This window comes from Scomber japonicus, chromosome 14, assembly GCF_027409825.1.
Source record: "Scomber japonicus isolate fScoJap1 chromosome 14, fScoJap1.pri, whole genome shotgun sequence".
In the NCBI taxonomy this organism is placed as follows: Eukaryota; Metazoa; Chordata; class Actinopteri; order Scombriformes; family Scombridae; genus Scomber; species Scomber japonicus.
This window is the reverse complement of record NC_070591.1, coordinates 9411401-9426943: the sequence shown is the minus strand read 5'-3', so window position 1 is coordinate 9426943 and position 15543 is coordinate 9411401. Positions and strand designations below refer to the sequence as shown.

The 15543-nt window shown below is 39.9% G+C and overlaps 1 protein-coding gene across 1 annotated transcript in view; it reads right to left on the bottom strand.

Annotated features, from left to right (window-relative positions):
* Positions 1 to 4368: 4368 nt before the first annotated feature.
* The window catches only part of ugp2b (UDP-glucose pyrophosphorylase 2b), a 39539-nt gene continuing 28364 nt past the window's right edge, over positions 4369 to 15543 (bottom strand). The window contains exons 6-10 of the mRNA XM_053332886.1: positions 11054 to 11351; positions 10311 to 10508; positions 6638 to 6880; positions 5556 to 5660; positions 4369 to 4969 (exon numbers count right to left, since the gene is read on the bottom strand). Of these exons, the coding sequence (XP_053188861.1) occupies positions 4862 to 4969; positions 5556 to 5660; positions 6638 to 6880; positions 10311 to 10508; positions 11054 to 11351 (952 nt within the window). The 3' untranslated portion in view covers positions 4369 to 4861. The remainder of the gene's footprint in view (positions 4970 to 5555; positions 5661 to 6637; positions 6881 to 10310; positions 10509 to 11053; positions 11352 to 15543) is intronic.

The window sequence follows — 15543 nt, the reverse complement described above, 5'->3', positions numbered from 1 at the left end:
ACAATACAATAATTCATATATTTATATTATATGATAACTAATAACACACTTGCTGAATGAATTATTGTCTCTGTATCAAAATCACAATTTGAACAAGTGCAGTTCAATCAACAGTGTGAAATGTTTAGTCGGTTGATTTCATCAGATCAGTTAGAAATGATGCTCGGGACAAGCCTATCATATTTAAAACTACGTACCAGACAACATATAAAGGCCTGTAGTTTAATTAACATTCATTTTATGAGGTGGCTGAATAACTAAAATAAGCCATTCTCTGCTGTTTAGATGAATAAAGTCTCTGCATTCACTTACTTGTCCTCTTAAACTAGCCTGTCTGAGAGTAATTGGCCAGATTAGCCCACCCTATGCAAAATTATTGACAGTTTTTATATCAAAATAGTTATAATAAAGAGGGAATGAATATATTTAGGGACATTTTATGCCTTGAAAGTGAAATGAAGGTTCCCAATTTAATGTAATCCAGAGACGCTGCAGTTCAGTTCTTCGCCTCAACCCACAAGAGATTACCTGCTGATGATTTTAATTATAACTTACATGATTATATAACATTTCACCACCTGTCACCCATGCTCAGCTGTAATTTTAATTAACACCAGAGGACCTAAATAACAAGTAACTGCATCACTTTATTCAGTTTGATACAGAGCCACACAAAGCAGATCAGTAGAGAAGGCAGTCCTGATGGTTTATCTGATATTTCGCGTGTTAAAGCACAAATGAAAGGTTCCCGCAGCGTTACACACACAACACATCCTGCGACGTCACTGTGGTTTGTCCACTTTACTTCCACTCACGCAGCCACGGGCGGCGTAAGAGCGAGACACACACTCGTACTGTAGAAACTCTCCAACAGTGAATCAGCTTTACTGATCAGAGTCACTTCCAAAACAACACGTCCTTTTAATGTATACACACACAAAGCTTCAGTTCTGCATGTGAGGTCTGAATTCAAAATCTGTATCAGGTATCAGTAGCATGTGTGTGTGTGTGAGAGTGTGTGTGAGAGAGCGAGAGAGAGAGAGAGAGAGAGAGATTGTAATTTATGTGTCCATGATGATTGTATGTGTACAGTTTTCAGTTTGTGTGTTCACTCAGTAGTTCTCCATCGGTATCCCCCCCCCCCCCCCTGTGCTCGGACTGCAACACACTAACTCACCTCAGGGAGAAAAAAAAAAGATTACCTGTGTCACATCCACACACACACACACGCATACACACACAGACACACGCAGCGCTAAAGGTCTTCTGAGGATACCTCATCAGTAAAAAAAAAAAAACTCCACCCTGGATTTTGTGTCTTGCCTCTCCTTCACCGTGTCTGTCTCCTTTGTGGATTAAAGTGTGTGAGTAAGGGCTCCACTCTGTCTCTGTTATCTCCACCTAGTTTTCTTTTGAACACAAACACATATCCATCAGTCCGTCCCACATCTTTCTCACCACTCGCTCCTCTTCTTCTTCTCCTCCTCCTCCTCTCCGGAGTCTCCTTGTGCTTGTAAAGGCGAAAGCAACGAATGTTTCCAGCAAACACTTTTTTGTAATAACTTTAAACAATAAAGTGTAAAAGTGACACATTTCACTGTGTGCTGTTTGTGGGTGGGTGGGTGGGTGGGTGTGTCTGTACATGTTTTACTCATGTAGTGGGGACACATGTACGCTTTGACACATTGTGGAAACCAAGTCCCCATAATAATATATATAATAAATCTGTCACTTTTAAGACAAAGATTTAAAGAACAGTCATGAGCTCAAATTAACAATGAAAGATTTTTTTTCCTCAGGCTTTTTTGTGAACACCCCCGCACTTAGAAAAAAAGAACAAATCTCTACACTGATATCTTGCATGACTCTAACTTAGAGTTATGGTACTTACTAAAGTTATTCTCTCCAGGCTAGATCCTTGCTTGTGTTGAATTGACTCTCTTGAGTGTCTGCCAAATTATATTGTAAATTGTAATCATTCCTCCTGTTCATACTGACCATTAGAAGATCTCTTCATAATGTGTTTACAGTGGAAGTGATGGAGGACAAAATCCACAGTCCTGTTTTTAAGTTTATCTGAAGCTAATATGGAGCTTCAGCCGTCCAAATGAGTCCAATCAAGTAGATATCTTTCAACATTACAGTCTTTTTAGTGCCAAATTCCCTCTTTTTGTTACTATACTTCCACCACAGCTCAACAGGGGAACACAAAGAGGGAATATGATGCTAAAAAGACTATAAATGTGGCAGATATCCACTTGGTATGACTAATGCTGGAGCTTCATATCAACTTTAAAGCACATTTTAATAGCCAGTATGAACAGGAGGAATGACTACAGCCTCTTTTAGTGATCATATAGATACCAGACTGCTGTTTTCCTATAAGGAGGATGTACCATGCACATTTCTAGATCTGGAAATGTGGACCTTGAATATCTTTGTATGATTTGCAGGCGGACTTTCTATAGAATTACTACATAAGCTCCATTTATATTCTCACATGTATCACTAATACATATCTTTGCATGTTTTGGTTCATGAAAACTCATCCCAGTGGAAATGAAGCGACCATGAAAACACAACAGACGACACACACACGCTCAGTATTTCATATTGCACTTTATTCAGCTCTGAGGCAGAACTGGGCTGGGCTGAGACCTCATCACTGTCACAGATCAACACTTATTGCTTTCAGGCTTCCGGTCCACATAAAGCAAACCCATCTCAAGTATTCTCACACTGAAACTTTGCGTACATGTTTTAAAATGTTGACTCTGTGTGTGTGTGTGTGTGTGTGTGTGTGTGTGTGTGTGTGTGTATGTGTGTGAAACCAACACTGCAGAAAATATTGCACCTCCTGTTTTGCTTTAGGTGAGGAGTGTAATGCTGAATTGCGGGATGGACAGAGGCTACAGGAGAGACTTGACATCGCAAATGGAGGCACAGAGTTTCACACAGACCGGATAAAAACAGTCAAATAATGCACGACTTTGTGATATTTTCCAACATCATACAGGGACTGTACAAAAAAAAAAAAAGGTCATTTTAAAGCGATAGAATTTCTGATATTACACACAATTTCATGGAGTTGTGATCTTGCCTGGAAATGGATTGTTAGTCTTTAAAATGGGAACATCGTGGAAAGGCTCAAGGACACCGAACACACAGACACACATTGTTTAGACATTACATGGGGGAGGGAGGGGGTAACCTATGGGGGGGTAACATGTTTGTTTTCTCCTCTATGGCACAAACTCCTGGGAGCTTTTCAGTAGAGACCAGATTATTCTGGACACTGACTGGAGGAGTGAATAAATCCAGTGGAAGTATGTTCAGTGGAAGTCACAGTTGTCATTTTGCTTTGGAAAAAAAAAAAAAGGTTAGCAGTTTATTTCTTGCCACCAACTTCACTTCAGGCTTTATTTTCTTTTCAAACGTGCTTCCAGAAATTGAGATGCTCTAGTCAATATCTTTAAATAAGCAACAGCTGAAATGAGCACTTGTATGTGGAAGGTAGTTTCACAGTCTCTCACCACACTGCAGACGAAGTGAGCAACCAGCTGGTGAACACAGTGGAGCATTTTTAGCAACAATTATTTTTCTCAGGACTTGAAAAGAGGAGTAAATATCACAGTTATAATCATCAGCATGGCAAATACAAGCCTCCATATTAATGCTAATGTCTGCTGGGTGTATTAATATCAACTTTATAATGTGATAATCAGTCTGTGTTTACAGCTTGTGAGCAAACATTTATAGATGTAGGATTAAATTGTAATTGAAGGATTCCTTATATAACGTTTCCAAAGCCTTATACAACAATTGTGTTATGATTGTTTTCACAGTAGCAACTATGTCTCATTCAGAATTGGTCATAATGGTTAAAATGGTTAAAATGTCTGAAGTAAAAAAATGGATTTAGGAGTACCTTTAACACTTATTCATCATATTTTTGACTTAAATTTGATCTTATTATCATTATTCAACTGCTCTGTGAGTGTAAATAGCATCTATAATAGGCTGATAAATTACAATATTCATTTCAGTGATGTATTTCAAGTAACAGCTGCATTTTGGAAGCATGTTAAGTACCAACGTGAAGTCTCTGTGCTCGAGATAAACGACTAAAAGCTCTTCCACAGCTTCACAAACTATGACTTTACCTCTATGTAAGTACACAGTGTGATTGCATTAGCAGTGCTGTAAATGCAACAACGAGGATAAACACTGTTCTTAGTATCGCTACATAAACATAGCACAAAAAAGTAAGGAAATGTGTGTTTGGTAGATTATTTCTTTGTTGTAACGATGCTTCTTGGCAATAAATCTTATACCTTATATTTGCTCCTTACAAATGTGGCCCCATTTATTGCCAAGAAGCATTGTTACAATAAAATAAATAATGTACTAAGCACAAATGTCCTCAGTTTTTGTTGCTATGGTTATATATTTTACAGTTAAAATAGACAATAATTCAGCTTTGTTTTCTCTCTAACATGGATACAGATATATATTATAGCCTAGTGCTGAGCTCATAATCTTGTACAGTGGCAGCCGTGACTAACTCAATATTAATACAATTATGTATATTATGTTAGAAACGGCCTCTAGAGGGCAGTACGTCTCCTCCTTGCCACCATGTAAACTACTTGTTAATGTTTAGGACTGGAACACTGCACATGCAATCACACACAGCCTTCAGGGAGGGGGAAAGCCACATCCTCTTAACAATCTGTTGGTGTCGGGTAAACATGACAAACGGGTCACATGACTGGGATCAAGCCAGCTAGGTCACATGATAATGGGTGGTGGGGAGTGGTAGAGGGAGGGAGTTGAAATGGAAAAGGTGGTGAGAAAGGCCTCAGTGGTCCAGGATGCGGAGGTTGCCAGATACGATTTTGTTCTCGAGCATGGAGCCGGCTGGGATATCGATCCGATCTCCGTGGTTGGCGATGATGATGACGGTTCCCTGTAAAAGAAAAAAGGAGGAGGAAGAGCGATGGCTTTTGTTTAGCAGGACATAAAAAAAAAAAAAACAGGTGCAGTCAGATAGAAAAAAAGGGGTGAAGTGGTGACATTTTTAAAGCAGGATTTAATTAAAGTAGTAAATCAATGACAGGCTCAACCACCTGATCTGAAAGCTTCTGTTTGATCGTCTTTGTTCAAATGTACAAACATGTTATACAAAAATACAAATCTTTCCTTCCCCACTTCACTTTAAAAATGGTCAGTGAAATTTAAAGATTCATCTCTTGCCCCGAGCGTCCCTGCACCACAAAAATAAATATGGAATCTAAAAGAGGCTGCGGCTGAAACATCACTTGGGGTTTGCGGTCTTTTTAAGACCCACAGTGCAGCATCTCGTTCCATCAGTGAGGGCACCCCAATAAATAATGCAACAGTCTTTCTGGGTTATCACACGGCACATTTACAGCAAATACACATTTCATTTTGGGCCACTTGAGCCCTCGAAAACCTTTTAAAAGCCTAAATTTATTTCACATGTGAACCTAAAGAGATGTTAAGTAAAGTGTAATTTGAGTTAAAATGTTTACCTTGAGTGAAACATTCTTCCCAAAGGTGACGTCTCCGGACACAGTCAGGTGGTCGAGCTCCAGCATGTCGGGGATGCTCTCGAAGCGAGTCAGGTACTCCTGAACCTGAACACAGGCAGAGAGAAGAGGAAGTTAGTGGACTACAGTCTTTTAAAGAACTACAGTGCAGCTCAGTGGATCCTTCAACAAAACATTTGAACCCACACATTATATGATAAGTTTAAGTTTGGTTAAGAATACCAATTAACATCATACTGAAGTGTATGAGCCATCAGATCAGACTCCAGGGAAATGTTGTAATTTACAGCAACAGCAGATGATGGAGAGAGTGACGTGCCAACAGAGAGATGATGAGTAAGATGTTCATCCTCACCAGTAAAGCCACATATATAATGATGGGAATTGTTAAAATAAATGGGAGCTAAATGATTAAAGCGTCTTTCTAGTCTTTGCGACCACTCAAAATGCATTACATTACATCTCATTCACCCATTCACACACATTCATACACTGATGGCAGGAGCTACCACACAGGGTGCCAACCTGCTCATCAGGGGAATCTAACCATTCATTTGCATTCATACACCATTGGCGCAGCAACGGGAGCAATTTGGAATTGAGTGTCTTGCCCAAGGACACATCGACATGTGGACTGGAGGAGCTGGGAATCGAACCGCCAATATTCTAATTCGCGGTCGACCGCTCTACCTCCTGAGCCAGCCGATTAAATAAATGAGTTAAATAAATTAATATTAAGTAAATTAAGTAAAATTTTATGTTTATAATAAAAGCACAAAAAAACTTTTAAGACAAAAAATAATATCTTTCCAGGCATTGTTTCTAAAAGACATGTTTCTTTGGAAATTGTTTAATTTAATTTTTGAAGGCTTTCAGCAGCTCAAATGAAATCTCATTCACCACCATAGTGCTTGGGTGAACTGAAGCTTTAATTTGGTTAAAACACCCAAATTAAAGAGTTAGTTTAATGTTAAATAAAACATTTAACATTAAACTAATGACAGACAAAGCATCTTAAATCATCCCAGCACCTCACACACAGAAGTCAGATTCAGTCTTGGTACCTTGGTGAAGGAGCTTCCCAGTTTGACGTGCGGCGTCGTTGGGAACTCTCTCTTTGGGCTCATGGTGAGCGAGCCGGCGTCCAGGCTGTACAGGTTGGACATGACCAGCAGCAGGTCAGACGTGGTCTTTACGGGCAGGAAGCGGCTGCGAGGAACGTTGATGCCCATGGCGTTATCGAAGCATTTGATGGCAGCGCCCACCGCCGTCTCCAGCTGGATGACGTTCTGCCCCCCGTCGAGCGTCTGAAAGCAACAGGAAGGCAGACATGTTAGTTGTTGTGGGAAAGTAACACATCTGGGTTTTTTTGCATCTTTCATATACAACAACAGTTTGTGCAATTAGTGTAACGACTCTTATCAGCAAGAGGAAGCTACTAGAGGAAGTTACTGCTCTCTCTTTCCGCTCTCTTCAGCTCTCAGATACATAAACATGAGTGCAAGATGTGACTCCATTAATGAACAAACAACTGAGTGTAAAGGTCATCTGAGCTTAACTTTAAAATAATTTTACATAAGAAAGCTGAATTATTACACCGACATAGTGAATCTTACGCAGCTTTTACTTCATTCGACACAAATCTGAATTTGTTATGCAGCAGCCTCCAAACAGTTCTTCACTGATGCCGCTTTATTTAAAACAAGTGTGATTCACTGTGAACACAATTACTCAATAATAACTGTTTTCTAATTTTGGTCAAATCCTTGTTGTCTCTAAAAGTCTAAAACATCCAGGACTTGGTGGTACAATTTTCAGCTCCATGAGCAGGGAGTGTTAGACATGCTGGAGGCCTCGCTCTATGGATGCAAATGTTGATCCACTACTTTGACCCAGACTGAAATATCTTGACAACAATTAAATGGATTGTTATTTAATTTTATACAGATATTCCAGGAGGATGAATCCTACTGACTTTGGTGATCCTCTGATTTTTCCTCTAGTGATTTTAACCCTCCTGTTGTCCTCGAGTCAAGGAAGGAAGTTAGGAAGGGAGGAAAGGAGGAAGGAAAGGAGCGAGGAAGGAATGTAGGAGGGAGGGAAGGAAGGGAGGAAGGAGTCAGGGAGGGAAGGAAGGAAAGAGAGAAGGAGGGAGGGAGGAAAGGGAGGAAGGAAGGAAGGAAGGAAGGAGGGAGGGAGGAAAGAAGGACAGAAGGAAAGGAAGGAAGGAAGGAAAGGAAGGAAGGAAGGAAGGAAGGAAGGAAGGAAGGAAGGAAGGAAGGAAGGAAGGAAGGAAAGAAGGAACAGTCAAAACAGACTGGGTCAATTTGACCCGGGAGGATGACACACTAGTGAATTTAAAGGGTTCACATTTGTGATTTTAGAGTAAAATGTCTTAACGACTACTGGAGGGACACTAATCTTTCATTTTCCACCCTCACAGAGCATGTCTGTACTTTTACTTTGGGAGATGATAGCGTTTCCTAAAATGCACATTGAAAGGTTGACATAATGACATATAATGCTATCACCATCTGAGTCTAAGGTGTAATGATCAGAAGGACTTACGTAACACTCACAGCTGCATGGCCACTTTTATCTTAAGTGCCTCTCAGCGCCATGATTGCACATATTTTAAGATGTATGGGGGACTATAATAGAAAGGGGCCCATTCTAACGCTCCACTTTTAGTGCTGCACTCTTACCTAGATGGGACCACACACTTACGTAAAGCCCCGCAGTTCTGCATAGTTATCACCACTTACGCAACAGTCACTATGTCACAGTGTGCGATTTTGTAGCTGAGGGCAAGAAAATTACATCTAGGGACCCGGAAAAAGCAATAATCAGGAACGACGCTGGAGTTCAGCGGTGAATTTATTTTACGCTGGTTGCGAGAGAGGGTTGCATACCCTGAGGAGCACAACCGAAATACCATCCAGTCACGTTAAGTCTAATTTGTTTGCTGCGCTGCTTTTAACAGGGTGGCTTTGGAGGGCAACAAAGGAGAAACGTGTGCGGGGAAGACACGGCAGTCATGAAGCTATGATTGAAACAAATCGGGGGTAATCCTGATGAGGTGTTCAGAAGCCTCTTGGTTTTCCACTGCAACGTAGAATATAAGGCAGCTTTAAATTTTTATGCCTTTGAAGGAAAAATGCTTGCGTGATCCCACACACACACACACACACACACACACACACACACACACACACACACACACACACACACACACACACACACACACACACACACACACACACACACACACACACACACACACACACAACACAAACACACTCTCTCCTCCTCCTCACTCAGAACAGGAGTCCAAGTAGAGCACATGAGCCACCAGAGAGGTGACCAGAAAACTGGATTTGGATTGAAGCTGCTTTGTTCCCATCTACCCCCCCCCCCCCCCCCCCCCCCCCCCTTTGTATGCGTAAAAAAAAAAAACAACCTCACGTGACAAAAAAACTGAACACACAGAGAGCGAAGAGGCTTTATGATTATTTCAGAAGGGGCAGCTCTCTTTAGAGGAGAGTGGTGCTGATATCTCTCTGGCTACGGTTTCTAACGGCGTGCTGAAATAGGACAGGTGATATTATTCCGAGAGGTTGCCTTGTTACTGAGAGTGGATCTATTTTGTTACATCTGAGGCTCCCTGCTGTGGTTCCCTCTTTGAAGTGGGTCCCCTAAAGGCTCGAGACTCATACATGGATGATCAGACGGCGAACTGTTACAAGGACATTTATGAGTCATTTCACTTTGATGCCTCCGTAATGTATTTGGAAAAGGAAGGAGGAGGAGAAAGAGACATAAAGACTAGGTTGTTGTACAGAATGGACTCAATTTCACTCCAGAAAGTCACAAGAGGATTTATGTTCTTGTTGAAATGACAGAGTGAGGACTCATGTTAGTTTTCCTGATGGATGGTGGTAGGAGGTAAAGCTGCATTTTGCCATATTTAACCGTAACGATGGCCACGTAAGCTACTTTTTTTTTTGGTTTAATTTCCCCAAGTGTTCTTAAAATTCATCTCTTTTAGTTTTGTTTTTAAAAAATGATATTTAATTAATCACCCTTGGATCATCTGAATCAATAGTGAAGCTTTCTACACTCCACTAACTTGAAAGAAATGAATGAAACAGGCTTTTACTGCTTTTATAATGCAGCTGAATAACTCAACTAATACTCCACATTTTGAGAAAATTCAATATGCTTTGAAACTAAACTCTCTCAGTTTGATAAATTGGCAACCGCAATTTAAAATTAGAAGATAATCTACATTCACAGCTGTTTAATAATTCACAGTGTCATACTGCGCTAACATGAATGAAAGACATGCAGAGAAGTCAGACTTATGTTTTATTGTGTTTATTGTTTCTATGGTTTTTACTCACTGATTGAATGCCAGTGGATACGATGCGTTCAAGTCAAGTAGGAGTTATCGTAATTCTGATTAGTCTGTCAAATCTGTCGTGTCTGTGAAAGTCAGATTTAATGAATGTAATTTATCAATTCATCTGACCAGCTCTATAATCATACAGCTGTCTTGAGTTGTCTGATGATGTGAATATTCTCAAGTTCATGGGAATCTTTTCCATCCACACATGACCTGAACTCAGCAACTCTCTTTATAACACAGGCTCTGGTTCTGACTTTGGTTTTGTAACACTTTGTCGTTGTGTGTCTGGCTCTTAATATATTAAACTCATGTATCACTTGTGTACTGACCTTGGGGTTGACTATAATCTCCATGTTCATTGCCTTCTGTTCCTGCAGCCTCTTGATAGCAGCCAGAGAGATCCACAGGTTGTTGGTGTTGAAGATCTTGAACTTTGAAACGGATTTGAACTCGTCCACGTGAGCTTTGGGCACCTGGGCGATCTCCAGCAGACGCAGTTTTCCGTCGTACTTGATCAGCGTGCCACCCTGAAAATCACAACCCGCAATTTTAGAAGATTTTGAGTGCGATAGAAAGTCAAATTCACTAGAAACTGCCTTCGTTTTCACTGAGAAGTACAATTTTTATGATTACTGGTGACAATAAGTAACAGATTTGAGCATTGAAAAAAAAATGAATAAACTAATCTTTTTCTCCACACATAGTGTCTGGTTATGCAGATTTTTGGTTTGGAACTAATTTAAAGCCGTTGACAGATATCTCAAAACCCTGCATGACTAAACACAAACAGTAATAAGTGAGAACGTGCTGTGATCATTTGTTCTGTACATACAACTTCTGTTTTAATGTTTGGTTTACTTGATATAACAAAAGCCTTCTGTCTCATGTCTTATGTGCACAAAGAAAAATGATACATGAGACAAGATCAGGTGTAAAGAAACACTATCACTCTACAACACTAAATATTTGAACTCCTGACACCTGATTCTTCTCCTCATCTTCCTCCTCCTCCTCCTCCTCCTCCTCCTCCTCCTCCTCCTCCTCCTCCTCCTCCTCCTCCTCCTCCACATACCTTGACGTCAGCGCGCGTCTTGTCCGTCACCTCCATGATGAACTCGCAGCGCTTGCCGTTGGGCTGGCTGACCAGGTGGTGCAGGATGTGGAGGTCCACCGTGGCTCCCAGGTTGTCGATGTTGGACACAAAGATGTACTCCTTCCCCTGAGCGATGAGCTCGTCCAGCAGGCCCGAGTTGTAGAAGCTGGCGTAGATGTCGCCGTGGCCGGGAGGGTACCATCCCTCCGAGCTCTGCCCGTTCATGCTCATGTTCGTGGAGACGGGGAGGAGGGACTCTTTGTTGATGCGAGGATACCTGAAGAGAAGGAGAGGAGTTCATGATGAGATCAGACATTTTCTTCTTTTGTTTTTGAGATTATTTGTTAATAAACACTCAACATTCAGCTGGATGATACTTCAAAATCATAATTTAGTGTCCTTTATGGTTTGTACTCTAATGTGATTAAATTATTATAAAGATAAGATCAAACTCATTTATCAAAGGAGGGAAATAAAGTGGTTCACAGGATAAGTGGGTCGATACAGCTTATCTAACATTGAGGTTTATTAATAATCTTCTCTTAATCTGTTCACCATCAAAACTCAGAATCATGATGACATTTTAAAAAAAAATCTAATTCAGGTAAAACATTCATGTTGATCTAACTATCTCAAAAATATTTTAATAATAATAATTTTTAACTTAAACTACGTCCACAGTCAGTTTAAAGTTAAATTGAAGGTAAAAGTTTAATTGGAGTTGAAATCACAGGGGGTAACAGGTCTGACTTTAGTCCAGGTCTACAGATGACAACAATATAATTTTTTAAGGAACAGACCTGCAGTTCAAAACTTCATTACATCAATGTTCTCTAAACAATCAGTTTCCATGAGATGTCATGAGACAAGGCTCAATTACAAAAAGATAACACAATAAATTGATTTAGTGTAATGAATTTAAATGGAACCATGTGATTTTCAAAGTCTGCGTAAATGTTACTGTTGCAACATTTAATAATAATCAAATATAATATTCAAGCATCTTTTAGTTTTTGAGGATGCTCTATGAACACTTTTCTCTCCTCCTGTTTCTGTTTTAGGAAGCTCTAATAAAAAAAGGAACAAAAGAAGATGAATTTGATCCCACTGCAGAGCTGTGAATCTCTGCATGTTAACAAGACACAAAAACACAAAGCGAAAAACAAAGTGTGAAATCTTTTTGCTGAACATCTGAAGTAAAACCTTGAAGACTTTTGAAACAGAGCAGCATGCCAAGTACCATGCTTCAAACACGGCCGGAGAATAAACTTAAGTTTTTTTTTTCCAGAGAAAAGCAGATGAGGCAACAAGCCAAGAGGACCAAGCCATCGCCCTTATGAGCATTAACTTGATCAAAGGGTCTCTAAGAAGGATCCACGTCAGGGTGACTTAACAAACCTCATCATGAGGAAGAGCACTGAGCGTGAGCCGACGTGTTTTTGGCAGTTTGAGGATATTTTCAGAGTGTAGACGAGCTGGTCAGGTGAGAGTAACTGCGGCAAAAGAAGCACTGAGACCCCCTTTTTTTTTTTTTTTTTTTTTTTTTTTTTTTAAATAGGAGGATTAATGCCAGCCAACTGTTCTGAAGAGACGCTTTCAGATGAGTGATTTTTGATATGAGCTCACAGACTTCAAAGGATTTATGTCATCTCAGACCTGAGTAAGAACATTTTGTTGACTCCACAAAGATGTTTTTCTTGGATCCATTATTGCTGTCTTAGAGGCAGCAGTGATTATTCCCAGGATCCACGAGGACATCTTATCAATGGATCACTGGGATTGTTTGACATTAGCAATAACAGCAATGGAGTTGTTAACTGAACTTGGCAGTCGATTCCTCTTTACTGCTTCCTCTATGAGCATGAGGTGCATGTTTTCTCTCCTTGGCATTAACCTCTGCAGTAAAGATGTCCTCTGAATAAATACAATTGAGTTAAAATTCAACACCAAATTGCTTTATGTGTGTTTTGAGGCATCACAATCATGTTAAATACTTTCCTTACCTCATAAAACCTGTTTTAAAACCCTATTTATGATTTGTTTGTGACCCATTTTTTACACAAGTTTAGAGTTTTATTCTCCTGCCACCTTTTATGATCAACTGCCAACTGTCCTCTGTAGTTGGCAGAAATGTGTTTGACACCACCCTGCAAACCACCAGTCTGCACAAGATAGAAAACTAAAAAAATGCAGATTGGCTCATTGAAATCATTACTCTACAAAATGGTCATAAAGTCCACAGGGTTCATTTAGTGTCACGTATCATGGAGTCTATTTAAACCTTAAAGAGGTACTTGAGGGTCTAGATTTAGTGAGTCACTTCCATTAAGCTGAGGGACTTGTGAGAAACAGAATGATCAAAATCAAAAGTGAGATATCTTGACTTTTACGGCCTGATTTATAAAAAGGTTTGCTTGTGTAAAAACGTTTGTAAAGTTGACAACACCTGAAAAAAAAAAAAGTGCAAGCTGATCTGCTAACGCGCCGCACTGAGGCTTGCATCTTTCAAATGTGCAAGATAACACGTGCTGTCCATTTAGTACGTTTGCCACAATGAATATGTAATGTGGGGCATTTTTTATCCCGATGTGCAAAATTCAGCGAGGAGGAAATGCAAATGTGATCATTTAGCACATGCATTGTGATTTACCAAACATGGAGGTGATTTTGCTGACGGTAACTGCGTCTATAAATAATAGCTTTGAAGGGCAGGTACTAACCAGCTGTTACTGTGAAGACGAGGAGACAGAGGCACAATAACAGAATATGCACAGAGAATGGACTTTTTCCACCTTTGGTTTTTGGTTTTACTAACAGCATTGACTTTGTCTCCCATACAGCGTTTTTTCTGGTAATCTTTTTTTTTTTTATAACTCAATATGTTTTTTAACCTCTTCCATTAGAACTTTAATTCCATGGGATAACATTTCATTTGGTGGTGGGCTTTCTGCTCGTCAAAACTCTCCATTAAGATGCACAAAACCCTCATTTAAAACACTGCTGTCTGAACCTGTTGTTATTTGCACAGTTATTCTTAGTAGATCGCCTGCCAAACGCACACTAACCAAACATGCAATCATCAGGTCCTTAGTCTCTAATATGGGTCAAAGCTCTAAAAACCCTGGAGCCTACCCTGGCCATTAAAATCCAACTTAATTACTATACTACTATTTTCATGGGACTTTTTTAATGTATTTATAGCCATTTCTCTTCCTTTTTTCTTTTGCTGACCAATCGTCACTTGCCCAGCCATCAAAATGAGAAATTAAACAGTCAATCATGAGACTTGATATCTTCGCATGCAAGCGACAATAATTATCAACATCAATAAAATAAGGGGGGAAAAAAGGAATATTTTCTTCTCCCATCATGGAGGGTCCCTTTTTGATCAAGGGCCCCAGGGCACTTGTCCAGATTGTCCGTATGGGAGATCGGGGCCAGCATCTACCATAATGCAACTGCATCATTTATTAGATACAAAGATGTGACACAGGCTTTCAGTAATACATGGAAGACATCACCATGGTTACTTCTTCAAAATACTCCTTACAGACTTGGAGGAGTAAACTGGCCTTTATGTGTAAATTTGGTGGAATTACCCTTTAAGGACTCCTGTCTTCCCTATTTGGGAAATATTTCAGTTCTTTTCACCTGACTTCCATCCATCTGTTTTATAATTGCAGATTAAATAATTGTTTTGGTCAATTTTTCTCCAAGTTAAATAAAATTTCATCCACCCGACCGAACGATGAAGTTTTGGCAAACGATCAAAGCTGCAGCTGGAGGGAATTTTTCATGATTATGAAAATAATTCGGAGTAACAGGCTGAACAGATTTTTAGGGAAGGGGAGGGTCGCTGAAAATCACATCAGATGAGTAATTCATATTTAGTAAAAGGTCAAATGTATCAGACATGATGACGCTACGTGGAAAGAAGCAAACCTGAATGGTGCACGGATCAAAAATGTTACTTTTATGTGTTATGAAGACTGTATGAGGAAATATGATGACACACACACACACACACACACACACACACACACACACACACACACACACACACACACACACACACACACACACACACACACACACACACACACACACACACACACACACACACACACACACGGAACAGGGAAGTGGTCAGATTTCTTCCTCAGATTAACTGAGCCTAGAAGAAGCCTATCAAATATTAACACAACAATACCAAGTAAGAGGGTGTTTGCACTTTGTGTGTGCATGACTGCGAAAGTGAAGTGTTAAATGTTGTGTGATGTATGTGTGTGTGTGTGTGTGTGTGTGATAGTGAAGGAGGAGCACATATGAGTGATCACAGCAATTTTGTCTGTTCTCATTTACAGATTAAAGTTAACACACCTTTCCTAAGAATGTATCTTTTGTAGCGATGCTGTTTACTTGATACTCAATTCAAGAAACAGTTAGCTTTACTATATTTACAAAACACT